We start from the raw sequence: 27,350 nt of genomic DNA, 5'->3' as shown, positions 1-27,350 counted from the left end.
GGGTTGGCTTTGGTGTGCTGGTGCCTTGACACCCCTCCCCAGTAACACCTTGATATCATTGAGAAATAAATTTACTTTGAGCTAGCATTAGTGCCCATCTGCATATTCCTCTGCAGACAAAAGCAAAGATGTCCACATATTAGTATCCAGTTAACCTTTTTTCAGCTCCATCTCACCCTCTGTTGTAAATGCCAGGTCAGTTCTGGCATCCCCTGTTTCTTCCAGGCAAAGCAATCCTTTTCTAAATGTGTCTTAGATAGATGTTTATCCTCTGCACAACTTTCCAGTGATACCTTCTCTGTTTTCTTCATGGCTATTTAACTGATACCCTTTCCTCTGTATTATATTCTAATGGACAAAATACCAGTGCATATGTAGAGCTTGCCAATCTGAACTCCCATTTCTCCTATTCTTTTGTAAAGAATTTTCAGTGTGACTCAAGACAGCTCTCCTCTGCCTCAAATTATTAGAAGTATTTTGTCTCTTACCCACTTACTTCTTTGAGTCTACCCTTGTCCTTGACAGTAAGGACTTATTTCTTAGCTGAAAACTATGGCTGTTCAGTGAATGCTCTTTCTTTTCCTTTTGATTACATGAGGGTATGTATGTTTCAGTTAATGAAAATTTCCAGTTTACTAGTTCATCCAAAGCCTTCCTTCTGTTTGTATTCATCTTCCAGTTCTAGTCTTAATTATACAACTCAGGCATGTACCCCAAAGACTCGCCAGCTAGAACCTGAACGCAGATCAGTCAAATTGCTACAACACTCAAAAGCTGTGTAACTTTTGAAAGTTGCTTAAATTTCCTGTGCATCTGTGCTCTTCCCTAAATTCTGAGGATGAGCTGAGATGGCAATAGTCAAGTGCTTATAAAAATGTCAGGCTCAGGAAAGGTTCTCAGTGAACATTGACTACTCATCATGGTATTCCCTAACTTAACAAACTAGTGAAATGGTTTATTTTATGTGCTAAAGTACCTAAGGTATAAATTTATACCATTTGATTACTCTTCCTATTAATGAACCACTTAAAAGGAGTTGTGTTTGAAATACCATTGAAGACAGTCATGGTAAATTCCTGTGGTACCAGTTCCTTCAGGAAGCAGAGTATGAAAGATCAGGTGTTATAGGTTAGCCTGGGTGAGTCCAAACCAAAAAACAGAAAATAAAAACAAAATACAGCACAAATTTCATTGAAGCATTGAGTTAATCCTCTGGGTCTCCTTGTCCATAGCATAGGAGGAAATGGATTGTTTATTTTCCTTCTAGTTTTCATTTGACAGATAAGCCCCTCTGCTTCCAGAACTCTTTCTAATTTTGAGAGGATAATGAACCCCTGGCATTTAATTACGACATTTGTGAAGGTGGTGGGTAGTGATTATAAACGGAAAGGCCTGTTTCTTCATATTCTTCCTTACATCAAAATCACAATTTTAGAAATTAGATTAGATTTTAAAAGTAGTTTAAGCAATATCCTCTCCCATCGACACCATGTCACACCACTGCTTCCAGATCTATAACTGTGTGACAGCTATTATATGCTCTCAAGATGTCAGGACACATTCTTGCTTGGATCTGAGAAATCTCTTTGATGATAATCTGACAAATTCCTTAAATTACTCACATATTTGAAGAGAGATCTCATAGTCCCCAGAAAACATACATTTCTCTGATTACTGGGCTCCAGTTCTAACAAAACTATGGCCATGGTCTTTGTAGAGTGAGACTGTGTTCTTTTAAGAAATGCACAATGCTGATGCAGACCAAGCATGTGGTTTAAAACTGAAATATAATGTTAATATTTTAAGTATTGGATATGTTTTAGTTTTTAAAATGCCATGGTGCTTCCATTTGTGTCCCCTAGAAAATCAGTTGGATATTCATTAATGTAAATAATCATTATTACTTTCGAAGCAATTAAAGAATTACCAGAAAGAATCAATGTAATATTTTCAAACTATGCACTGTTAGAATCATGGGCAACTTATCTAATTTTTTATCTGGAGTCTGTTTTATAATCAGTAAATGAGTTTGGACAGAGATAAAAGTGAAATTATAAGTTAAAGAACTATGCTTAGAATAAGGAATAAGTGTTCTCGTTATATTTGAAGATCCAAAGTGGTGCACAAGCTTTATGGCAGGGTGGTACTGCAAACCCGCTCACCTCTTGATAGCTGGGAAACAAAAAGAGACAGGAATGGGCCAAGGTCCAGGTATATCTTTAAGAACACATTCCTGGTGACCTAGCTTCTTCAGTTCAGCTTAAGCTTCTCGAGTTTTCAACACCTCCCATCAGTTCCAACAGCTAGGGACCAACCTTTCAATATAAGAATATCTAGAGGCCACTTGAGAGTCATTTAGGAAAACAACCAATATCTGTTAGTAAATAGCTCTAGCAAGTTGTGTTCGTAGGCTTGAGATGTATTATTGCCCATTTACCCAACATGTTTACCATAGTATCATCATATTTCAAACTAAGCCTTACATGGCCCCTGCATTGAAAGAGGTGGTTCATAGCCTCTATTATCCCAATTCCTACCCTTGAGTTTTAATGGACCAATGTCATTCTGCCTGTTTCTACATAATTTCAATAGACCTGGAGTCAATGGATGACAGAAGGTCTCATGCTGACAAATGGCACAATTTCATTTAAGGATGTCATGTGTCCCTTCTGTCCCCTCTCACAAGTCCATGCAGAAATTACCAACCCATTAGGGTACTCCTACCATGCACAGCTCCAGCCTGCGATACTTAGCAAGATCTCCCGAAAAGAAAAAGAAATAGATATGTACTTTCTATACTTATGTGAGAGTATGTTCCCTGAAGAAACAGACCTGCTCTCAATTATCTTTGCCTGTTTTTCCAACAACAAGATTTGACTAGATGATGACTACACAATTTTTTTTAATAAAGTCAGTTTCCTTAGTGGGGAAAAAAATAAAGAACAAAACACCTTATCAAAAGTAGTTTTATCTTGACCCCCAAAGAGAAACAAGATAAAGCTCTTGAAATGGTTACATGTCCAAGTATTTGGAAACCTTTGCTCAGACACAGCTAGATCACGTACCTATCTGTAACTCTGCTATAATTGATATATTCCTAACTTATGAAATCATATGCAAGAGCCTGTCTATAATTTGTACCCAGTCACATTCTACTTTAAACAGTTCAAATAGTTAATAATTTTCTAGATGGTATAGTCTGATAAGAAAACACAAACAAACACAACAAAAAAAATCCATTTGTTCTTCTTTTTACTTTCCCCCCACACTAACACTTTCACTATAACATTCCTTCCTAAGGCTCTTTCATTTCTTCATAAAGCCTATCCACTGAGTCTCTGGGAGTCCTAATGGGGACTCCTCCCATCTCCAGAGGCCCAATTGCTACTCATACCAGGCACATGACAGTGTTCTTAATTGCTAAAGCTAGCAGTATGCATTTTAATTATATCTTAATCATTTATTGCAGACAGTTTCTATCCAGAAAAGGAGGTCTTGGGAATCATTCACTACCAAGTACTTGTTGACTTTTGGGGATTTGGCAGGCTGGAACAGAATTTCTGAGAAAGCATTATGTGGACATTCCAAAGAAAACAGCCTATCTGAGAAGATCCTCTTGAAGGCAGTTCATTTGGGACCAGACCAGCGGGTTTATCTTGGATTGAAGCCTCACCATCAAGACTCATGGAGATATCTGTAAGTGCACAGCACACCTAAGATCACTCTCAGCGACTGCTCCCATTTACTAAGTGAAAACTTACTATCTGCAGAGGGATTGGGACTCATCCCAAAGCTGCTGTGGACTCTGAGTACATTTCTCTGCCAGTATGTGCTAATGACTCACTTTCCTTAATAGAACTTTCATGAGGTTGGAATTTGGGGATGGCTGTCTGGAGAATGTCTGAGAGGAAGTTCCCAAGCCACTGTCCTGGTTTATGGTGAAGAAAGCTTCCTGTGGTAACAGGAGCAATCAGCAAAGGCAAACAGCAACATATTCCAGTAATGTTTCCTCAGTGCTTTCCATAAACAGTTCATGAAAGATCAGCATGAAGGCATGAAGTTTAGCATAGTCAGGCAAAGGACATTACAAACTTCTGAAGAAAGTCATCGGTGGACAGCCCAAGGTAGCATATTTTAGCAACTCTATCCATGTGGAAACAGGGAGTCTACCCTAGTGAATTGCTCTGGTCCAGAAAGAATGTCCAAAAAAGAAAGAAGTGTGCGTGCGTGCATGCGTGCGTGCGTGCGTGCGTGCGTGCGTGCGTGCGTGCGTGTGTGTGTGTATCTGTCTGTCTGTCTCTCTGTGTTTGTGTGTGTGTGTCTGTGTGAATTCCATCAGTCATTTTACTAATCTGCCAAGATGACCGATCACTTTGAAATATGTGGATTTAGCCAAAATGAAGTACACATGACTACTCTCCACTTGCCTTTTTAAAATTTATTTTAAGATCTTTATAATTACTAAATGTTCTCCTTTCTCAGAAGATATTCTGAGAGCAGAGCAAAAATATCACTCTTGTAAGGCCATTTCCATTCTTCCAAAGGTCTGCTGGTAAATTATCCCCCTGATCTTTCCGTCTTTCCAGCCTGTGCAAACACACCTAACCCATACTACATTTCAGCAGATGGCACTTCATTTCTTTAAAGGAAAGCAGCCGTGGGTTTAGACAGTTGAATTTTTAAACTTCTGTATTTACTGAAAGTGCATATGGTGCTATATGGACAAAGAAATTGTGCTGAAAGAAAAACATTTCTGTCTGCTGCACCTCACAGGCTCCTAGGAGAAAAGTGTGCGGTTACACCATGTACTTCTCACAAAGCCGTATTTGGCTCCATGTTCTTCCCTTCCTAAAAATTAGATATGTATGATGCACGTATCAGAAAGTTTCTTTATTTTAAATTCCTCCTTTCAGCTGCAAATGGGAGGAGTATAGAAAAGATTGTTACCAAAGTGACTCAAGTGATTTTTAGGAGAAAATGAAACACAAATCTGAACACCAAAAAAAAAAAAAAAAAAGTGAAATAAAACAACCTCTGTATGACAACATAAGCAGATGTTAGCATTGAATTTACAAGGATGGGAGGGCTATAAAGCCTCCCTTGAGCCACTCATAGTTCATTGAAAGGCCAAGAACGCCCCCAAAATCTGTTTCTAATTTTACAGAAATCTTTCGAAATTTGGCACAGTAGTCAAAAGTCCATGGAAAGGGAAAAAAAAAAAAAAAAAAAAAAAAAAAAAAAAAAAAAAAAAAAACCTCACGTCCCGACTTCAGCTTCCAACTGGAAGGCAGACTTGCTTCTTTTCAACAGTTTTTACAGATGCAGTGACCCACGCTGTGCAGTGAGAATCAGCTAACTTTGAAAAACATCTGGAAAAATGAAGGTTAGTGCGTGTGGTCTCGGGGATTACCACAAAGTCGAGGCAGCACGGGCTGAGGATTGTCCGAGTTTTCTATTGTTTAGAGAAGGTGAGGATTTGTGTGTGAGTTCCGCTTCCTGGTGTGTGTTAGGATTGGAAAGTGAGTCTAAATATACTGTAGAAACATTTGTTTTAGCAGGACTGGAAGGGTTCCAGCAATTACCGCCAGATCAGTGGAACACAATCACAAGCTTTGTAGGGAAGGAGAAGCAGAAGCTAGGTCTGGATAGAAATCTTACCATTTTTCAGTAGGAACTAAGCCCGTGTCTACTTCTCTGTACTCTGTGTAGACATGGCTGAAAACTGTCTTTGGAGTTGCCACCTTGGCTGCGCTTGCGTTACTGGTGATATGCATTGTCTTGCGGCCCTCAAGAGGTAAGAAATTTCCTGATTCACTCAGTCTGCCTAGTGTAGCCTGGAAAACGCACCAATGTGTGAACTCAAATGGGTGAACATTTCCTAAGTGCTTATTTTCCAAAGGAAGCCTGTTATTTCTAAGAAGACGTATAAGTTCACAGTTGTGTTATGTGCAAGACCAGAAATACTGAAGAGTTAAGGGTAGGAAGAGATTTACAGTGTTATTTCAGCAACAGAAAAACCTAGGAGCTATTCTGCATCACTCCCACCACCCCCAAAAATACACGCAGAAGACAAGCTTTGATAGGCCTTTCAAGACAATATTTTTAACTTGCATTGTTTTCTATTACTAGATTTGCCTAGTGGCAAGTAAAAATAATGAGTAAGAATAGAAAAGTTAAAAAAGGAACCTACGGAGGCTTTGAAATCACTAAATAGTGCTTCCAAAAATTTAAGGAAGACTTTCAGAATAGAAATCTCAGGAATAGCCATATAGGAAAAGTAAAATTCTTGTTCTATATGTGGTAGCAATTAGCAATTAAGTGAGGAGGCTTGGTGTAGTTAAGCAAGCATTATCAAGATAAACTGGTTTGGTGTGTGTGTGTGTGTGTGTGTGTGTGTGTGTGTGTGTGTGTGTGTGTGTGTGTAGAAAGACTTGGGCTGGCAGAGATGGCATTTGACTGAGACCTGAAAGACATTACACACTGATTTTGAAACTGGTTTCAATTTTAATATCATTAATGGATAATGAACCCTTCCTTATTATGAAAATTCTTATGAATAGCAACTTGAGCTTCTAAAGCAGAAATATGATACAACAACAACAGATCCTGTACTGTAGGATCAGGATAAGAGTTGTGGCTAAAAGTGAACTGACACTAAGGGGGTTAATGACACACCTTCAGCTGAAGAGCACATGAGTCCTGAATTATCTGTTGCTTTTAAAATGAAAACACACAAAAATCGAAGAGTTCAAAATGTTCGTGGGACTTTCACAGAATAAGAAAGCAAATACAGAAGAACCTGATAAAGGCAGGGTTCTTGTGTCGACATTTTAATATTTAGCTTTCATTTCCACTTCCCACAGCACAAGATTTTTCCTGGGCTATTAAAATGTATGCCATTATTATCATTTTTTTCAAAATAAGTTCAAGTTCAAATTTATTTTGAGCCAGACTATCACCTCAATGTTTTAGAGGACACATTTCTTTCAACCCAGAGCTATTGAGTGCTGGGCTAGGTCTCTGACCCGTTTAATCCAATCTACTAAAAATTATCCTCTGAATTTTGCACTCACCAGAGCTTGAAATGGATAATCTGATCCCTCAAAAATTAACAGTTTTTAGAATAAAAGTATATGGACTTTGTTGAGACCACCTTTCATGTCCACAAGTGTTGAACTTTGGGCTTTGAAATGTATTTCCAATGAGAAGCATATTTATCCAATGCACATAGCATATAAGGATAGATATTTGGGTCTATACTTACATTTATAGATATAGACATTTGTGTAATTACATATAATCCCAATCTTTATCTTCTTTCCAAGTTTTTTATGAATAGCATACTCAAAAATATGTTATAAACTATATATAACATAAAAGTCCTGTGTTTTTTTTTATAACACAGATTTCTATTTTCAATGGAAAAGATAATTCTCTAAGTAATTTCCTGTTATTGTGGAATAATCAAATTAACTTCAAGATAAAATTTTAGCACTCATTTAGTTCTAATGGTGAAGTAAAAAGTGCTTAGAACTACTCTTTGGTGTATAACATCATTGTCTTTTTATACTAAAGAACTTCTCAGAATGTCACCTGAATACTTTCTCCATGAGACTAATTGTTCCTCACCTCTTCAGCAGGGTCTGGTGGGATGACCTCCTCCTCTTGACCCTCCTTATTTTTTCTCATGCCCCACACCTTCACCATGTATCAGGTCTCACTCTAGCTCACATTTCTCCAGTGCCTGAGAGAATAGAATTTGAGGTGGGAAATCAGGAGAAAGCAGGAAGGGAAGAGGAAAGAGAACTAAAAGCGACATAGGTCTCTACACCCACTTCATCGAACTGCCACCAGCACACATTTGTCTTCTGGACCTCTGGTTCCTAGTCCAGGCACTGCGGGACACTGTAGCAGAAGTCAAGAACTAGCCATCCATTCCTTTATTTACACACTAATGCACTAGGTCCCCAAAGCACCCCCCATCACTGTACTATTGTGGAGGTTACAACGTTCAGTAGTCTCAGTTTTCCCTTAGGCAAACATGGAATACTTCTTCACTCTGCACACCTCAAAACACATGGCCGTCACCTCCACTACAGAAGAAGATTTCTCTCACTCTCCACAAATGGAAGAGAAAAAAATAGCGTCAGGACAAAAGGGGCTGATGTCCTTTCAGGGCAGATGTCCACAAAGGACCGGCTTCCAGCTTCAAAGGGTTTTGGAGGAAAGAGCAAAGAGCAGGTCATAGGAATAAGTAGAAATGTGGTAGTGAATGAGTGTGCTCTGTTTAGCTCAGTTACACATGAAAAACAACTATGTTACAGCTCTTTCTGAAACTCCTCAAAGATTTCATTTTAATTTTAGTCCAAACTGGAAACAAACACGCATTTCTACCCTGCAGTCCCATGTGATCCTTGGCGGGATCCTTCTGGATCTTCATTTCACTCTCCTTTTTATCCTATCTCCATTTATTCTCTCTCTGGAGGATTTCTTCCCACCCACTGTGGCAATGCCGCCAAGGAAAAGTCAGCACAGAGCTCCTCAGTTTCTCTTTATCTAGGCTGATGACCACCACCACACAGACTTTCTTGTTTCAAGACATTTATAAATATGACAAAAACTAAAACCAGAATTAGAAAGTTGCAAAGGTCTTAGAATTCTTTAATCTCTGTAGTCTTCCTTGAGTCATAATTTATATCTTCTGAATTTCATCCTTTCCTCCTCCAGTTCTTTGGATAGTACATTACTCCATGTGGTGATACACAAGCACTCAATTCATGTTAGCTGTGATTTTTGACATTTATTTATTTTACATGTGCATCCTTGTGTGTATTTGTGTGGGCTTGTTTGTATGGTTGTCAGAGGACAACTTGTGTGAGTTGAATCTCTTCTTCTACCCTATGAGTTCCTGAGACCAAACTCAGGTCTTCAGGCTTGGCAATAATCACCTTTAACTGCTGGGCCATCTCACCATCCCATCTATGATTTTTTTTTTTTATTTAAAAATTTATAGCATGTGCTATATACGGGGAAAAAATGTGTCTACAACTCTTTTCTCTTCCATTCTAATATGGGCATATATATGTGATAAAAGATGATTCATAGACTTTTCTGTTTGATGTATTTAACTTTTTAGAAAGTTTCTACTTAATTCTGATAGTAGGAACCTTTGTCCCCGAATATCATCCTTGCTTCTATAGTCCACCTGTTTGTACTAAAACAACAAATATTTTAAAAACTTTTGTGTGTGTCACAGTCCTAAAATGAAAAAAAAAATGTAGAAAGATAAAGGGAATTAGGGGTATAAAGCTGAGTGAGAGAAAGCAGAGGGAGTCACACTGTGTGGGAATCACAGGTTCTTTGAAGCATGACTCTGTCGGTTCTGAGGGAAGGGGACACTGTTGCTTTGGCCTAGGACCCCAAACATCCTCTTACCTGCCTTTACACTCTTTCCTCCATTGGTATTGCTGTTGATTTAACCTAATATGTTTTATAGAAATTTGTATTGGATGTCAATTTTAAAATCAGATTAGCCATAAGAAATGAAGTCTTGGGGTTAAGTATTTGTTAAAGCAACTCCCCAGCCCTCATGTACTGGAAGTAGTCTGCTCTGGCCGCCAGGAGCACTTAAGCAGAATTTTATTTTCTCACATTTCTGGGGTCTGGAAGTTAGAGACCAAGGTGCCAACTTGCTCCTTTCTCCAGACATCCTTTGACTTGCAGACTATTGTATCCTTACTCTCCCTTATGTATGGATGTCTCTGGTGTTGCTTCCTCTTCTTATGATGACACCAATCTGCCCAGGTTAGAGCCCTGCCACTACGATGTTGTTTATCTTTAATTACATCTTTAATTTCTAAATGCAATCACATTGGGGTTGCCCTTCAACTTGTAACCTTTACAATTTTTTACATATTTATATGTTTTTATTTATTTGTGTGTGTGTGTGTGTGTGTGTGTGTGTGTGTGTGTGTGTGCCAATGTGAAGTTCAGAGTGCAGCTTTTAGGCTGTGATTCTCTTCTTTCATGATGTCGATCCCATAACACAACACAACTCAGGTCATCAGACTTGGAGGCAAGCACCTTTATATGATGAGTCATCTCACTAGCCCTCAATTTGTCACTTTTTAGGGGACACAAGTCCACCCATTACAAGATAAAAAGAGTGACCAATAACACTTTCTTCGAGATGATTTTGAACTAGGAATATAGGACAAGAAGGGTAAAAGCTCATGACAAGCCCTCACTATGGGCTGAGATCAAGGACAAGGCCTCTGGCTCAGGAATGTTTTTAGAAAGGTCATGAAACCAGGAAGAGCCATGACTCCAGAACTATTTCAGTGATTAGCAAAGAAAACATAACTACACATAGAGAATGATATCATATAAGCACACATCATTATTAACATTTGTTAACACTCATTAATAATAGCTACTTATACCTTATACAGTATATTTTAGGTTTTTTAATTTATAACTAATTTAAATAGAACAGTGATTAACACCATCTAATAAGAAAAAATCATTTCAATGCTTAGGTTAGGCAGAAATAGTTATTATTCTGGTAACTATAACATAACTCAGCAATTACTTTTTGTAAAAATAAATTTTGTGAAATGAAATTATTTTGAAATGAGATGAGAATATGGTTTTAAGATTTGCCCAGTATTAACATTTACAACTATGAAACAAACTCTCTAATATTTCTGAAAAGTTTTAAACTTATTTATTCACTGTTATTTTAAAGGGAATATGTGGGAATTCTGAAAGGTTGAGGGAAGGAACCAAAAAGGTCATGGGCATAAAAGCACTTCTGGGTGGAAAATAAGCAGATCACATGTGTAGATTATATTTCTGTGATTGTTACTCCAAACTAGAAAATTAATTTTAACAAACTAACTCCCTTTGAATATTGCCAAATTCTCAATAATTACAAAAATAGTCAAAAGCTTTCTGATAATCCTGTAATCCAAAGAAGTTTATCTGTCTCAGATTTCCAAAGAACATTGTGCTACACACCTTCTACAGGGACGTTGAACCAGAGGCATACCCTGAGAAAAACCAAAACAGGTTCTAAAGTTCAAGTTGAGGATTTGGAAAAGCAAGCCTGATTTCTTTTTCAAAACCATACAAGATCCAACTGGAAGTAACGGCAGTAATCAACACAGTAGGTATAAAGTGAAAGAGTTTCTTTACAGAGCAGCCAATCTCATACAAAAGTCTCTCTTTTCCTTGACACCTATTATACTCAAAGGAAAGAGCATATTGCTTATTTTTATATCCTTGCAAACTGATTGAAATGGTATAGCAAAATGGAGTAACTCATAATCTTTATTCACCTTTATTCCTGTTAACAATTACAAGAATAGCATTAAGATCTGAATTGAATATGTGCAAACTGTGATTTTATATTTGGCAGAAAAATCAATGTGCCAAGTACTTTCAAAAGGAACAGGTCAAAACGACCTGCCTGGCCAAAGGCCACCGAAAACAAACAAACAAGCACCCCGGGCAAGTTAGATAAGACAAGTTCCTCCAACAGTTTTAGATATCAAAACTCACAAGTCAGAAATAGAAAACTGGAATAAAACTACAATTCTAAAGAGACTGAGTGAGAGTTCATGTGTTGTATCATGTGTACAATCCCAGTACGCAGACCAGAGGGTCCCAGTCATGAGTTTGAAGTTCAATACCTGCCTGTGCTGTAAGATGTGACCCTATCTCAGAAATCCTGAAAGAAAAAGACTGAGTTAGCACTTATAAAACTCTCCCCCAAATCCCAGATGGCTTCAAGAGAGAGAGAGAGAGAGAGAGAGAGAGAGAGAGAGAGAGAGAACTTCCCAACTCACGCTAGAGGCCACTGTTGTCTGATATTAAAACAAGCAAACAAAAGAAGACAAAAAGAAAGAGAAAATGTAGACCAATATACTTTATGACTATAAATTTTAAAATTCAAAACAAAATATTATAGTAAATCAAATTCAGTGATATTTTTAAAGATTGTGCATCAGAATCGTGGGCTTTCTCCCAAGACTATAAGGTTGCTTTTAACATTTTTAAATGAATATAATAAACCTTAAATGAAAAAAAAGAAAAGAACAAAACCCACATCATCGCTAAAAGAAGTACTGAGAAAGGATTTGAGAAAAACTTGACTATTTTCATGATGCCATCGTAGCACTGGAAATACAGAGGCAGAAGAATAGCTGTGAGCTTGAAGCTAGCCTGGTCTACTTAGCCAGTTCCATGCTAGCCATGTGGGGCACCCACTCTCAAAACCCAGAACAAGAAACCAAACTCAGACTCAACAGATGAAAGATATGTTTATGAAGGGGATTTATGTTCACATGACACAGTCTTAATAGTCCAGCAACAGCTCTCTTTGTTGGGCAGAGGCTGAGATTTTGATAGCTGTTGAGTTCACAAAGCTGGATGTGGCAGCACTCCCAATCTGATTTTCTGTAGAACTGCTAGTTTTCAGCCCATGTTAGAAGGCTGGCGAAGCTGAGTTCAATGACAGCAAAGGATGATGATGATAGCAGTATAGTAGATGAATTCACTAGCAAGGAGTAGAAGTGGGCAGGCAAAATGGAGAGTTGCTTTTCCCTCAGACTTCCTTTTATTTAGAGGACTCTAAGCCAGGCGGTAGTGGCACACGCCTTTAATCTCAGCACTTGGGAGGCAGAGCCAGGCAGATTTCTGTGAGTTCAAGGCCAGCCTGGTCTACAAAGCAAGTTCCAGGAAAGGCGCAGAGCTACACCGAGAAACCCTGTCTCCAAAAACCAAAAAAAAAAAAAGAGCACCCTAGAGGGCACTGCTGGCTATTCTAGGGGAAGATTTTCCCATCTCAGTTAATCCTTCCAATAAACACCCTCACAGATATGCCCAAAGGGATTTTTTTAAGTTCATTCTAGATCAATCAAATTTGACAACCGTGGCTAACCATCATAATATATATATATATATATTAGCAGTGAAAAATCTGGAAAGAAGATATAATTAAATGGAAAGCTATCCCAGTTCAATAATCAGAAGACAATATTTTTACATAGCAAAAAATCTCTAAATACATAGATGCATTGAATACAATTTATATTCTACATAGTTTTAACAGAAATTGATAAGTTGATCCTCAAGCCTATAAAATAGCTGAACATTATTGAAAAGTAAACCAGAGGGTCTTGTAGTTCAGAAATTACTAGGAAAGCCATGCAGTCAGGATGCTGTACTACTAGCAGAAGAGAGGATATATGGAACTATAGAATAAGGTGGTGCAGAATAAGGCTTTACGATGTAGTGGTGGCTCAGTGGGTAGAACCTCCTATCATGCAGTTCATCCTGACAACCTGCGTTTGGTACCCTGGTGCAGGATCCCATGTAAGAAATAGGGTGTAGTGGTATTTATCTATAATCCCAGCACTCCCACAAGGATACAGGGGGATCAACTGAGCACACGCTGGCCAAATATCTCACTGCAGAACAGACAACAAGAGAAATTCTGCCTCTCCCCCTCTGTCTCTGTCTCTCTCTTTCTCTCTCTCTCTCTCTCTCTCTCTCTCTCTTTCTCTCTCTCTCTCTCTCTCTCTCTCTCACACACACACACACACACACACACACACAAAATAGTTAAAGGATTTTCTCTAAAAGAAAGAAAGTTTTGCAATAATGGTTAATTAACTTTTATAGTTACCTTGACAAATCAGTAGAGGAAAATATTAACAGCAACTTCAGCTGGAGCGATCAGATGTACCTATCAAAAGAATGGACTCTGCCCTCACATTCTGAAAAAATTAATTCAGATTGGGCCAAAGACCCAGATAAAACATCAACGTATTCAAACTTTCAAGCCCAGGGAAAAATCTCTAGGTCCTTGGGTGGATAATTTCTAAACTATGACCAAAAGTACAAACCACAAAAGACAAAATAGGTAAAATGAAACTTTTCAAAATTAACAATTTTAAGGTGCCTAGAATAACATCACAAAAGTGAAGAGTGTTTACAAAATGGGAAGACATATTAGTAAAGAGTGTATCCAACAAGCAAGTGATACACGTCTGTAAAGACCTGTAACAGCTCACAGTAAGGAGCGAAATACATGGATCAACAGTCTGTCTGAAGGACACACAAAGAAAGTTCACAAGTGCTAGTAAGCTTGCAGATGGTGCTCAACGTCATTCATCATTAGAAACCTGCAAACTGAAACCACAATGAAATGCCAGAAAGGGAAATGACTCATCTGCTGTAACGTGGCATGCAGAGGAAATGGAGAAAAACAGCCAGAGTTGAAAGAGATGGAGTAGACGAGCTTTCAGGTCTGGCTGCTGAACAAAGACTAAGGGGAAGAGGGAGGTTGATGATCTTTCCCAATCATTTCAGTGGAAGAATGTGTGGAGGGCAGGTCGTGCCATTTATGGAGCAGAATCTGGATAAAGAGCATGGGAATTGTTTCATTTTATTTATTCTTTCTTTCCTTTCTTTTTTGTTATTTTCTCTTCTTCTCCTCCTTCTACCCCATCTATCTCTCTGTGTATATGTGTGTATGTGTGTTAACTATTCCACTATTGAGCCACACCTCTAGCCATACTGATTCTGAAGTACAAATGAAGATGTTAAGTTACACAGAGAGGTCTAGAATGTATAGAAGTGGGGTTTGAGAGTGGCACTGGTCCTGGAGGTGGGTCCCCAAAAATGATCCTGAAAGGATGAAATGACTTCAGGAAGTGGCTTTTTGTCAAGTCATATGCAGTACCAATAAATGTGTTACCTTACAGTTTCAAACAGGAGTTAGAAGATGTGTGGCCATAGGAGATTGAGTCTTAAATAGACAAGGATGGGTTTCACGTTTATAAAGCCCCAAATGGTGCTCACATGCCTTGTGCATGATATTGACCATGTCCTGTGATCTTAGAAAACCTACTATGGAAAAACTTGACACTTCCTTTGAGTGACTTATTATTCAGTATGTTGCTACCTTCTGAGATGAGCTACTGCCCTCTGTAGCCACACAGTAAGTGCTCTAAGCCAGGAATCTCTCTGCTGGAAGTCAGCTTAGATCTCTTCATTTTCTTTGCATCTATGTTTTAGAGTGTAATATCTCTCTCTCTCTCTCTCTCTCTCTCTTTCTCTCATATGCTGTTTGGCTCTTGTTCTGATTTTTATATGTATTGTTGTTTTATGGCAAGTGTGCTTCTATGGTGTTCACTACAGTACACACCTCAGAAGAGCACTGTGAGAACTTAGTAGGTGCATGCGTGAGAGTGCTTCCAACATATAAGACCTCAGTAAACTGTAAGGTATGCTGTTGCTGACAGAAATTTATTACTTCGACCCTTCCCCCCCTAAACTTGTAGGTCTTGCCTCATATTTGATTTTAAGCAGCTTAAAGTATACTTTTCACCCTGATATTTCCTGCACTTCTTCCTTTGGACTTCCTCTGGAAAGAAGCAGGACCCAATCTGCTGACTAGAATGGGGATCCTCTTAGGTAGGCTCTTTGCAAAGCCAGCAGGAGGATGGAAACAGTATTCTGGGGCCATCTGTCTTCCGTGGAGTGGCCTTATGGCATCAATCTCAACACATTCACAGAAATAAGAACAAAAAGACCTGCCTGTCATTGTGTGCCCACTTAAGATGGCACCCTCTTCATGTGCTTCCTGACAAATGTGAGCATGATCACTGGATGTTTCTACTCTGATACACACTCTCAATCTTTTAGGACTAGTCAATTAAATGGCAGACACAGCCTCATAAAGACACGTTTTCAGAAAGAATTAGGAATACAGAGGCTCATTACTTCTTGTGAATCATTTCAAGAGCTGTAATTTCTTGAATAAATAATTGAGCTAACTTTCAGCTTTACTTAATATGTTGAAAACTCAAATAATTAAAGCATGGCTAATTAGGGCATTTAAGTGCCGTATGAGTAACTATGCTAAAGATGGGCCAAATTGAATTTAAGGGCACAGCCAAGGATGAAGTGTTAAATGGGCAAGTGTCAGTTGTGTGGAGCAGACAAATATGCTTTGACAGTTATGATTTCTTTTAAGCCTTCAGAGTTTGGGACCACAAATATAAAGCCATCGTTCTAAAATCACCCAATGATTATATTCTAGCATCAATCATTGTTCGAAAAATGATTAGGAAATCCATTTATTCATCTAAGAATTTGAATGGTGAAATATTTTAATGGAATAATTCAAATTTGTTTAGTATGTTTTATTATTTTCATACCTTTTTATACACACACACACACACACACACACACACACACACACACACACACTCCACAATCAAACAATGACCAGAATGCTTGTAAAATCTGACCAAGAGCAGAATCAGTCAACTTGCCTTTCCACCATTTCTTTGGGGTCCCTAAGTGAGTATACCTGAAGGAAGACCCACTGCAAGTGATGCACAGAATAATTGTCCAGGAGCATAAACATTGAAAGTGACCACCCACACATCCTGAGAGCCATGCTCACTGCTTAGTGTGGTGGTGGCTAATCTCCACAATGTGAAAATTGCTGTACAGCCTTACAATCTTTCAGGAATTTATACTCAAGAAGAAGATCTAATGATGGGTGAAGGGATACACTGAACAGAACAGATTCAGTGAAGGAGGAAGAATCATCCAGAAGCATGGGGAAATGTATCAGCTACCAGACCTCAGCCAGAGACTCTGCTTCAAGTGAGGTTGAATTTGAGAAAAATTAAGAATCTGTTTTAAAATTGTGTTGGCTTGCTTGCTTTGGTTTTTTTGGGTTTACTTGCTTATCTATCTATCTATCTATCTATCTATCTTTCTTTCTTTCTTTCTATCTATCTATCTATTTATTTATTTGTTTATTTAATTTTGGGGTTCCACAATAACTCAAGCTGGCCTGGAACTCACTTTGTAGCCAGGCTGCTACAATCTTTGTCTTTTCTTTATTACTAAGAAATTTTCTACTCTTTTTACATACCAATCACAGATCCCTCTCCTTTCCCTCCCCCCATTCCCCAAGGACCCCCCACCCCCCCCCCCCCCCATTCCCACCTCCTCCAAGGCAAAGTCTCCCATGGGGAGTCAGCAGAGAGCCTGGTACATTAAGTTGAGGCAAGTCCAAGTCCCCTGCACCAAGGCTGTACAAGGTGTCCCACCATAGGCACTGGGTTCCACAAAGCAAGCTCCTGTACCACGGATAGATCCTGATCCCATTGCCAGGAGGCCCCTTGAGCAGGTCATTCTAACCAACTGTCTCACCTATGCAGAGGGCCTAGTCCAGTCCCATGGAGTCTCCACAGCTATTGGTCCATAGTTCATGAGTTCCCACTAGTTTGGTTTGGTTGTCTCTGTTCATTTCCCCATCATGATCTTGATACCCCTTGCTCATAGAATCCCTCTTCTCTCTCTTTGACTGGACTCCTGGAGCTCAGCCTGGTGCGTGGTTGTGGATCTTTGCATCTGCTTCCATCAGTTACTGGATGGAGGCTCTATGTTGACAGGGTATTCACCAATCTGATTACAAGCACAGGCCAGTTCTGGTACCCTCTTCACTATTGTTAGTAGTCTAAGGTGGGGTCATCCTTGTGGATTCCAGGGAACTGTCCTAGCACCCCAGTTATCCCTATTACCGTGACGTCTCCCTCTATCATAGTATCTCTTTCCTTGCTTTCCCACTCTGTCTCTGTCTTAGCTCAACCCTCTCATTCCCTTATGTTCTCATCCCCCATTCCTTACCCTCTATTGGCCCCCTCACCCCCAGTTTGCTCATGGAGATCTCATCTATTTCCCTTTCCCAGGGCAATCCACGTGTCCCTCTTAGGGTCATCCTTGTTGGCTAGCTTTGCTGGAGCTGTGGGTTGCAGTCTGGTTATCCTTTGCTTTACATCTAGTGTCCACTTATGAGTGAGTACATACCATGTTTGTCTTTCTGAGTTTGGTTTACCTCACTGAGGATGATATTTTCTAGTTCCATCCATTTGCCTGCAAATTTCATGATGTCATTTTTTTTTTACTGCTGAGTAGTACTCCATTGTGTATGTGTACCACATTTTCTTTATCCATTCTTCAGCTGAGGGGCATCTAGCTACTACAAATAATGCTGCTATGAACATAGTTGAGCATGTATCTTTATGGTATGATTGAGCATGCCTTGGGTATATGCCCAAAAGTGGAATAGCTGGGCCCTGAGGTAGATTGATTCCCAATTTTCTGAGAAACCACCATACTGATTTCCAAAGTGGCTGTACAAGTTTGCACTCCCACCAACAGTAAAGGAGTGTTCCCCTTGCTCCACATCCTTTCTAACATAAGCTGTCATCAGTGTTTTTCATCTAAATAATTTTGACAGGTGTAAGATGGTATCTCAGAGTCATTTTGATTTGCATTTCCCTGATGGCTAAGGATGCTGAGCAATTCGTTAAATGTCTTTCGGCCATTTCAGATTTTTTTTTTTTTTTTTTTGTTCAGAATTCTCTGTTTAGCTCTGTAGTCCATTTTTAATTGGATGTTAGGTATTTTGATGTCTAGTTTCTTGAGTTCTTTATATATTCTGGATATTAGCCCTCTGTCAGATGTGGAGTTGGTGAAGATCTTTTCCCATTCTGTAGGCTGTTGTTTTGTCTTATTTATGGTGTCCTTTGCCTTAAAGAAACCTCTCAGTTTCAAAGGTCCCATTTATTAATTGTTGTTCTCAGTGTCTGTGCTACTGGTGTTATATTTAGGAAGTAGTCTCCTGTGTTCAAGTTTACTTCCTACTTTCTCTTCTATCAAGTTCAGTGTAACTGTATTTATGTTGAGGTCTATGACCCACTTGGACTTGAGTTTTGTGCAGGGTGATAGATATGGATCTATCTGCAATCTTCTACATGTTGATATGCAGTTATCCACACCATTTGTTGAAGATGCTTTCTTTTTTCCATTGTACAGTTGTGGCTTCTTTGTCAAAAGTCATGTGTTCATAGGTGTGTGAATTAATGTCAGGGTCTTCAGTTCAATTCCATTGGTCCACATGTTGCTTTTTATGCCAAAACCAAGCTGTTTTTATTACTATAGTTCCATAGTAGAGCTTGAGGTCAAGGTTCCATACTAACTCTAGCTGGCCTGGAACTCACTTTGTAGCCCAGGCTTGGCACAGTTTTATAAAAATTACTAAGCCTTCCTGATACTGGGATGACAGGTGGAAGTGGCCATGCTGGGCTTTAGAAACCAATTTCTTTGTGTATTGCAGTACTGATGCGTGAACTCAGTACATTGTTCATGTTAGGTAAGAGCTCAGCCTCTGAGTTACATCCATGGCCCTTTACATTTTATGTTTCTATTTAGACACAGTGTCTCACCAAGTCACCTAGGCTGAACAAATTCAGTAGCCTAGACAGGCCTTGAGCTTTCAATTCTCTTACCTCAGCCTCCAGAATAGCTAGGATCATAGACCTGTGCCACCTGGCATAGAAATCTATTTTGTAAGTAGCATTTCACATGACTTCAAGGACCAAATTTGAGTAAATATTTAAATGAAGGCACACATAAGTGAAAGATCATATATATGTATATATTACATATATATATATATATATATATATATATATATATATATATATATAATTACAATACAGACTAGAGCATAAAAAATAAGGCTGAGTATATCTTTGAGGGAGAATTATCAAAACAAGGTAACACAGTATCTGTAAACTTAGTTGTTGTTTTTTTTTTTTTCCAATACAAGCTATTCCTTGTGTTTCTGCTTTTTTGTAGGGCACCTGTTAGTAATAAAAATCAAACATGACTTCTGTCTTCATGATTGGAGCTCTATGCCTTATGGAACTCTTAACCAGACATGAAAAAATGCATGTTCAATACTGAAGTGGTGTGGTAGCACAACTCCACCAAGGATGTGTGAGGTGACAAATGTCAATGGATGGTGTAGTGACCCGGCGTTACACTCACAATTTTGGTGGTTTTATTCTCGCTCTTATGTAATTTGACACAACATCCTCACATAGAGATGCAGCATCCCCCGAGTTACAGATGCTTGGTAAATTCCAGCAGAAAAAGGAAATCCAATTTAAATGCTCCCTGTTCTACCAGGAAGGGATGTACCTGTGCCTAGCTTAATAACAACATAGCTACACTTCCCATGCCTCTAGTCTACAAAGGTACCATGAAGTTAGGAATGATCTTCCTATCTCAGTCTGTGTTATGAGACTTTTCTTTTATCTGTATACATATGTTGTGCATCATGATTGGTTAGAGGTAAGTACTATTCTCATTATGGCAACAAGTAATATAATTAATACTATTTAAATACTTTACTGGTATTTTGATCCATAATATGACATATGCTAGCTTCTCTAAATAGATTGTTGGCATTTGTAACCACTGTGTGCCCATATAAATAAGTGACTAACTAGGAGATCATATGAAATATTCTATCAAGCATAATCGTTCTGCATTGTGTAATTTGAAGATTGCAAAAGAATATAGCAAACCCTGGTCATCTTCCTGAGAAATCCAATAAATACCAGGTGACCAATAATCATATACATGAGAAAATGACTAGGTTTTTAAAATAATTTGAAAAATTGGCCATATGTGCAATATTGGTACTAATTTTATTTACAACAGTAACTGCAACATACTAGTTAAGGAGCTACATAATAGCCAAAGCATTCCAAGAGTAATTGATGGATTTTGATAAGTTAGAATAAAAGTGTGCTTTCACTGTTTGCATAATAGCCTCAGCTACTTCTGCAATGATAAAACTGTGATTTAGTTCATATTCAACAATAACACAAACAAAAATGTTCAAGGATCAATCTACTTGGGAAACATTGATATAAATCATTTATAAATGACTTTACAAAGATGAGGACCAAGTCTGGTTCCCAAGCACCCACGTGAAGGACTTGACAGTCAGCCTAGTCAGAGCAGCAAGCTCCAAGTTCCCTGAGAATCATTTTCTCACTAAATAACACAGAGAATAAAGGGAAACACCAGCATTAACTTCTGACTTCCACTTGTGTGCATGTGTATCTACACACACACACACACACACACACACACACACACACACACAGGGAGGGTCTTTAAAGAATACTTCTGGGCTGAAAAGATAGTTCAGCAGGTAAGAGCACTTGCTGTATGATCATGGAGACCTGAGCTCAAATCCTCAAGTTTCACATTAAAAAAAAAAAAATGCTGAGTATAATCCTGTGTGTGTGTGTGTGTATGTGTGTGTGTATTTGTGTGTGTGTGTGTGTGTGTGTGTGTGTGTGTGACCCAGTGTTGTAGAGTGGAGACAGGAGTAGAGTTGTAGAGAGTGGGGACAAGAGGGTTGCTGGACCTTTTTGGTGGACACCTTAGCTTCAGTTTTAGAGAGACATCCTGTTTCGAAGTAGTACAGAAGAGAGGGATACAGCAGGATGCTCAACATCTGACTAGTCACATGCATCCATATACAGGAAGTGGAGGAGGAACTGAAATTGGAAGCAGGGTGAAGCTGTAAACTTGTAATGCCTCCCCAATAGAGTACCTTCTTCCACAAGGGTCCGCATCCTGGCTGATCTGTAGTCTCTAAAACAGGAGCAGCAGCTGAGGACCAAGTATTCAAATACTTGAGCCTTTTAAGGAGCATTTTTTCTTTTAAACCACCACAGTAAGCAAGCCTGTGGTCATAATCAAATGTGTGGACCATATGCACATCAGTAGGAATAGGTTAAAATAGCCTAGAATATTACTGTCCAATTAACAACTTAGCTGTCATTATAGGGCAGGTGTGCATGTTATTTTTAAGGTAAATAAAGCAGACTGAGCCCCACAGTTCCAAATGTAGTCTAGTATGACTGAATAGGATTGTCAGTATCATGTACCAGATCCTGTGTATTTTAGATGAGCAAACCAGGGTTCCAGAGATCCACCAAAGCAATATAAAAAATTAATGGAAGAATACATACCCACCCACTCATACTTACATGCCTTTAATCATTCTTCATTTCATGTGTACATTCATTCAATGTAATTCAATAAGCACTCACTATTAAATGTCTCTGTATACTTAGACACAAAAATGGTGGTGGCAATCAAAATAAGGCAGGGTCTCTAGACTTATGGCAACCACTTGAGTTGCATCGTATAGTAGCGCTTAGAGAACCATTAATAAAATCGTCACACAAACGCACATATAATTTCAAAGATAACTTCTCTAAAATAAAATGCCATATGCTTTGGAATTGTGACAAGGAAATGTGACTTGAAGGAGAGGGTCAAGAAGGGTCTACTCAGAAGTAGAAAACTCAAACTAAGCATTGAAGCCTAACCAGAAACCATGAGGCATAGAAGGAGAATGGAAAGAGGTACAGAAGCCCTGTGAAGAGACAGGGGCACTGTGCTGATTTCAATGAGAACAGTTCTTCATAGTCTCCTGCATTTGAACCTGCGGTCCCCAGATGGGTGGCCTTGCTGGAGGAAGTATGTCACTAGGGGTAGGCTTTGAGATGAAAGCCTCATGCCACTTCTAGTTTGGCCTCTCTTCTCCATGCTTTCATTTTAAAAAGTAGGGTATCTGCCCCCTGCTCTTGTGGCCATGCCTGTAAATTGTTAACACATCCCTTCTTGCCACGATGGACTCCTATCCCTCTGGAACAATGACACTAAATATTCCTCCTTAAATGGGCTTGGTCAGAGCAGTTTACCACAGCCACAGAAAAGTGACCTATCGAGGTGTTTACGGGCTAGAAGTAAAGCCCAGCATGTTTGGCATCAAGAGCGTAAGAAGGGAGGAGCAGGAAAGACTGGCTGGCAGGAGAGGCTGTCCTAGACCTGCCGGGACCTGTAGTCCAAGTTTAGAATTTTTATCTTTATAATGAGCGTCGTGGCAAGCTATGCAAGACTGTTAGCAGAAGGATAATATTATGGTTCTCATCTTTAACAGCTTTATTTTCACCTGGGTGAATGCCAGACTCATAAATGCTATTTTGAGGTATTGGGCTTTCCTGTAACTTTGAGGTTCTAAGTGGCGGCCTGGAGAAGGAGCAGGTGGGAGGGAGTGAGAGCCGGAAGCAGGGCCATGAAGGAATATTGGGCGGGTGTTGCCTTATCACCCATCTAGCTTAACCTGTCAGACCTGGGGCTGTCTAATGAGCTTCTGAGGAAATAAAGACATGTTTTTTAAAAAAAAAATACATCTGCTTAGAAGGATTTGCATGTAGAAGAAATTTATATGTGGTTTGTGAGCTGTGTGAGGTTGGCTTTTCCATGAATTTACATGAATTTTTAAGATACCTAATGTAGTACTCCTGGTCCAGTTCCTTTTTGTAAAAGTATATATCAGGGGTAAGAAAATTGTCTGTAGTCACTATGGCCCTTCTTAGGATTTCAGAGGGTAAGAATTCTGGCTGATCTCACTCATCCAAGTGAAATTCTAAAACGCATCATTGAAAAATGAATGGGAAACCAAGCCAGGCTTTGCAAGTGAGGAAGTGTGGTGGAGTACAGAGAAGGCTGTGGGAAGTTCAGCCCTGCTTCAGAGGTGGGCTTTTAGACTTGGTTCTCTGAGGTCTGAAGTTGTTGGAACTTCACCTGCCTTCCTAGAAGTCCTTGACAGGTTTTATTTTTACTGCTGGAAGATAGTGTCCCAGCTGCCCTGAAATCTTCAGTTTCCTCTGCACAACCCCCGACTATCCCTCCCAGGCTACCAGAGTACTCCCTAAGCCTGGGTTGCCTGTCAACAAACATACTATGTAGGAGCGAAACAGGCACTTTGCAATGGCAGAGCCTATCCATACCTGAGAAAGAACAGATGAAGGACAAGTTTAGAATTTAGTCGGGCTGTTAACCTTGTTTCTAATAATATGTTTCTTCCTCCCACTAAGTCCACAACCCTGAAAGAGACACAAGGAGAGCTCTCACTCTGAAGGATATTTTAAATGGAACGTTCTCATATAAAACATTTTTCCCAAACTGGATTTCAGGTAAACAGATCATTTCTTATCTTCTGGGAGTTTGTAAAATATATATTCATTTTTGTTGTCTGTGCCAAGGCTCTTTTATAATAGCCAGAGCTACTGCTCACCAATAGAAACTAACAGAGACGGATTATTCAGAATATTAAGGGAACATTTTGCACCACCATTCATTCCCCGGGCTTGCACAATTTTTATGAAGCTACCCTGAATCTTAGAAGGAAAGCAGAAGTTAGGAATGTTGTGTCGGAATATTGCCAGTGAATGACATTGCTTCTGGGAGTAGGAAACGGGTCCCTAATTAGGAGGAATCATGAGAATGTTACCCAAAGGGAGAGTCTATCATTAATCTATATAATCTAAGAGGAAGCCAGCTCCCTCCCTGACAGAAATAGACCTTTAAGGGTTATAGAATTGATATTCCTAGTTTTTATGATTACAGCATGGTCAAAGAGGTCTAACCAAAGAAACAGTAAGGTTAAACAGATGGCATTATACTTGTGTATATAAAGGGTCATTTACCAAGGTAGATCATTGACACTCCTCTCTTTAGAAAATTCATGTAAAGTATCTGTTACAGTAAATTAAAACAAAGCCCAAATAAAATTTATTATCATTATTACAAAAGAAACTCACCATTTTAAACTAGGTTGTCCTGATTGTAGCTCAGAGAAGATGACATTTCACTCTGAGCACCCTGAATCAGTTAGAAGAAGGACTGCTGGCAAATGTGCCATCTTTAGGAGATGCAGAAAGAGCATAGTTCCGTCCCTTTCATCTATAGCTTGTATGTGCTGGGAGGGAGGAAAGCAAGGTGTGTCTGTGGAGCGGAGGCGGGCTTTTGTTGTAAATAATTTCTTTAAGAGCAGTCATTTTATGTTTTGCTTTCTTTTGTGTTTAAAGCACAGGAATATCTTCATCAATCTGCAGATGATAACATAGTGATTTATAATATTGAAACAAAAGAATCCTCTGTCATTTTGAGTAATAGCACCATGGTATGTATCAGCATTGTTTGATTCCCTCAGAAACCTTCGCGAGCACCCTGCTGATTCAGGACCACATTCAAATTCTTAGTGGTGATCTAGATACAACCCACTCCAGTGCTTTCTAGACACACTGAACCACTGCCCTCCTCCCCTGCTCTATCCCATAGTGTCCTTTCCTGCTGTGTAAGTAATATGGTGTAAGATATGAATTAGGAACCTAGTATCAAGTGAACTGAAATTCAAGTCCTTTCACAAAGGTGAAATGTTGGATACGTTACCACACCACCCCAGCTGCTATCCCTCAGTTTTTCTACTGTAAAGAGAGGGCAATGCTACATCTTTAGGTTAATATAAAAATTAAACCAAAAAATGGTGAAATGTGCTTAGGACATTGTTTAACAGAGAATAGATGTTCAAGGAATGGTAACTATGATGTTTGGTTCATGCTGTTCTTTCCTCCTGGGATTTCAAGCCTTCTCCATCTCTACCCTCAAAGACCTTCTAGTCTTTCAAACTGAGCTCCAAGGACATCCTTGTAGTCTGTGTAACTGATTACCCTCTCATTTCAACTCCAGCACTCTCCCCTTAATGCTTTTGCAATGTTATATTGAATCACTTTTGTAACTTCCTAATTTGTACTGCCACTCATCTGTAAGATTTAATATTATATGCTTTTGAAATTGCTGTGGGTTTTTTTTATATTAAATCTTCCCATAGTGTCTAGTAAATTCCCTCATTTGTACTAGGTATAGCATCCATTTTTTTTTAATTGCATTCAAATTGTATGTGAGTATATTAATGATATGATATTCCTTTAGAATAAAAAAGTTTATGACAGGTAATTTTTTCTATATTCTAACCAACTTCTTTATAATTTCAGAAAAGTGTGAATGCTACAGATTACAGTTTGTCACCTGATCGGCAATTTGCATATCTAGAAAGTGATTATTCAAAGGTATTAGCTACTTAATTTTGATACATATGCGTATATATAGATAATTATTTCTTCTGTTAACATACAGGTTAGTGTATTAAAGTAAGAAAATTTAATGGAAACTACGAGAGGACCAGTAGGAGTCTATATCTCTCAGTAAACATGTAAGAAATCAGTGAATCCATAAAGCACAGCTAAAACATACACAATAATTTATAATTTGACATTTTTTTTAAGTCTTGTTATCTGATTATCAAGTAGCAGAAAACAATTTTTCCTGAGGTAAGAAAATGTCATTTGGGCATACTAATATCCATCAGAAAGGGAATAATTATTCTGGTATCTCTAGAAGTCTTTGTCATCATAACATATTAGTTTATTCTTGTATGGTTTAATCTCACAAAACTATACTGCTATTCCATACATAAGCACACGAAGTTGTATATCAACACAGGAGTATGCAGTCAATATGCTGTAGAGGAGGGCTCAGATTTTGTGTATTTGAAAGTCTAATCCTTTAGTGTTACTAGTACTTAATTTTCTCTTCCTGAATGAATAAGTGGTAGATAGATGATGACGGTTATCTCATTTCTCCTCTCCATATGTGACAAAGCATAAGGCAATTTACTTTCAAACTAAAATTCTAGTAGTTCTTTTGAGATCTTTTGATAAGAAAGGAAGGAAGGAAGGAAGGAAGGAAGGAAGGAAGGAAGGAAGGAAGGAAGGAAGAAACTTTTACTTTGACTACCCTTTTCAGATCTTTCCTGAGTTGAAGTTCCCTATTAGGCTTTCTTTCCTATTCCAATGGGGCAGTCATTCTGACCACTACCAGGATGCTCAGTCAGGGGCTTATTCTCCAGTAGCCAGGCCCTGGTGACCCAAATCCTCAGAAATATGCATTTCAGCCTAATGGAGCTTGTCAAGAGATTGAAAATCTTTTAAGAAACAGAATCCAAAACAATGCTTGCATTATTCACTAAGCCCAGCATATACTCAAGTAGATAAAGGGCAGTTCAGTTCAGGAGAAATATTAAGTTAAACTCTTCTTTTTGTTTTTCAAATTCTATTATTTAAATATATACACCCAAAGAAAGGAAGACATTTTGTAACAGGCTATCTGGGAAATTCCTTCTAACCAATTTTAAAGGGTATTATTCGTACCAAGGTGTGATACAGATGCTAGAGGTTATGAACATCATAGGGGTCCTCCTTCAATCTAGAGGAACATTCTGAGGACAAAGTGTGTCAAAGATAAGATTTTTTTATACTGCGAAATGACTTTGGGTATGCTTTTTATGGAGTAAAAGTTAGATCATCCTAAGGTGCCCTCTGGCACCTGAACAAGTAGCATGAAAGTATACATACTGTAAAAGTAAAGGAAATGCTGCTTTGCGTTGAAACACATCTCCCCAAGAGCCCAGTGAGAATCCATCATTACATATTATTATCTGAATGAGCTATTTGAGCTTTATAACATTGTCCTCTGTC

The 27,350-nt window shown here is 38.7% G+C and overlaps 1 protein-coding gene across 1 annotated transcript in view; it reads left to right on the top strand.

Moving 5' to 3' along the window:
* The first annotated feature begins 5,255 nt into the window (after positions 1-5,255).
* LOC118582553 (fibroblast activation protein alpha) overlaps positions 5,256-27,350 on the top strand; it is a 76,337-nt gene continuing 54,242 nt past the window's right edge. Inside the window, exons 1-5 of the mRNA XM_036185513.1 lie at positions 5,256-5,383; positions 5,710-5,794; positions 23,850-23,948; positions 24,843-24,937; positions 25,809-25,883. Of these exons, the coding sequence (XP_036041406.1) occupies positions 5,378-5,383; positions 5,710-5,794; positions 23,850-23,948; positions 24,843-24,937; positions 25,809-25,883 (360 nt within the window). The 5' untranslated portion in view covers positions 5,256-5,377. The remainder of the gene's footprint in view (positions 5,384-5,709; positions 5,795-23,849; positions 23,949-24,842; positions 24,938-25,808; positions 25,884-27,350) is intronic.

The sequence above is a fragment of the Onychomys torridus genome, chromosome 4, assembly GCF_903995425.1.
Source record: "Onychomys torridus chromosome 4, mOncTor1.1, whole genome shotgun sequence".
In the NCBI taxonomy this organism is placed as follows: Eukaryota; Metazoa; Chordata; class Mammalia; order Rodentia; family Cricetidae; genus Onychomys; species Onychomys torridus.
Note: the sequence above shows the minus strand (reverse complement) of the source record. Positions and strands in the feature narration are given on the sequence as shown.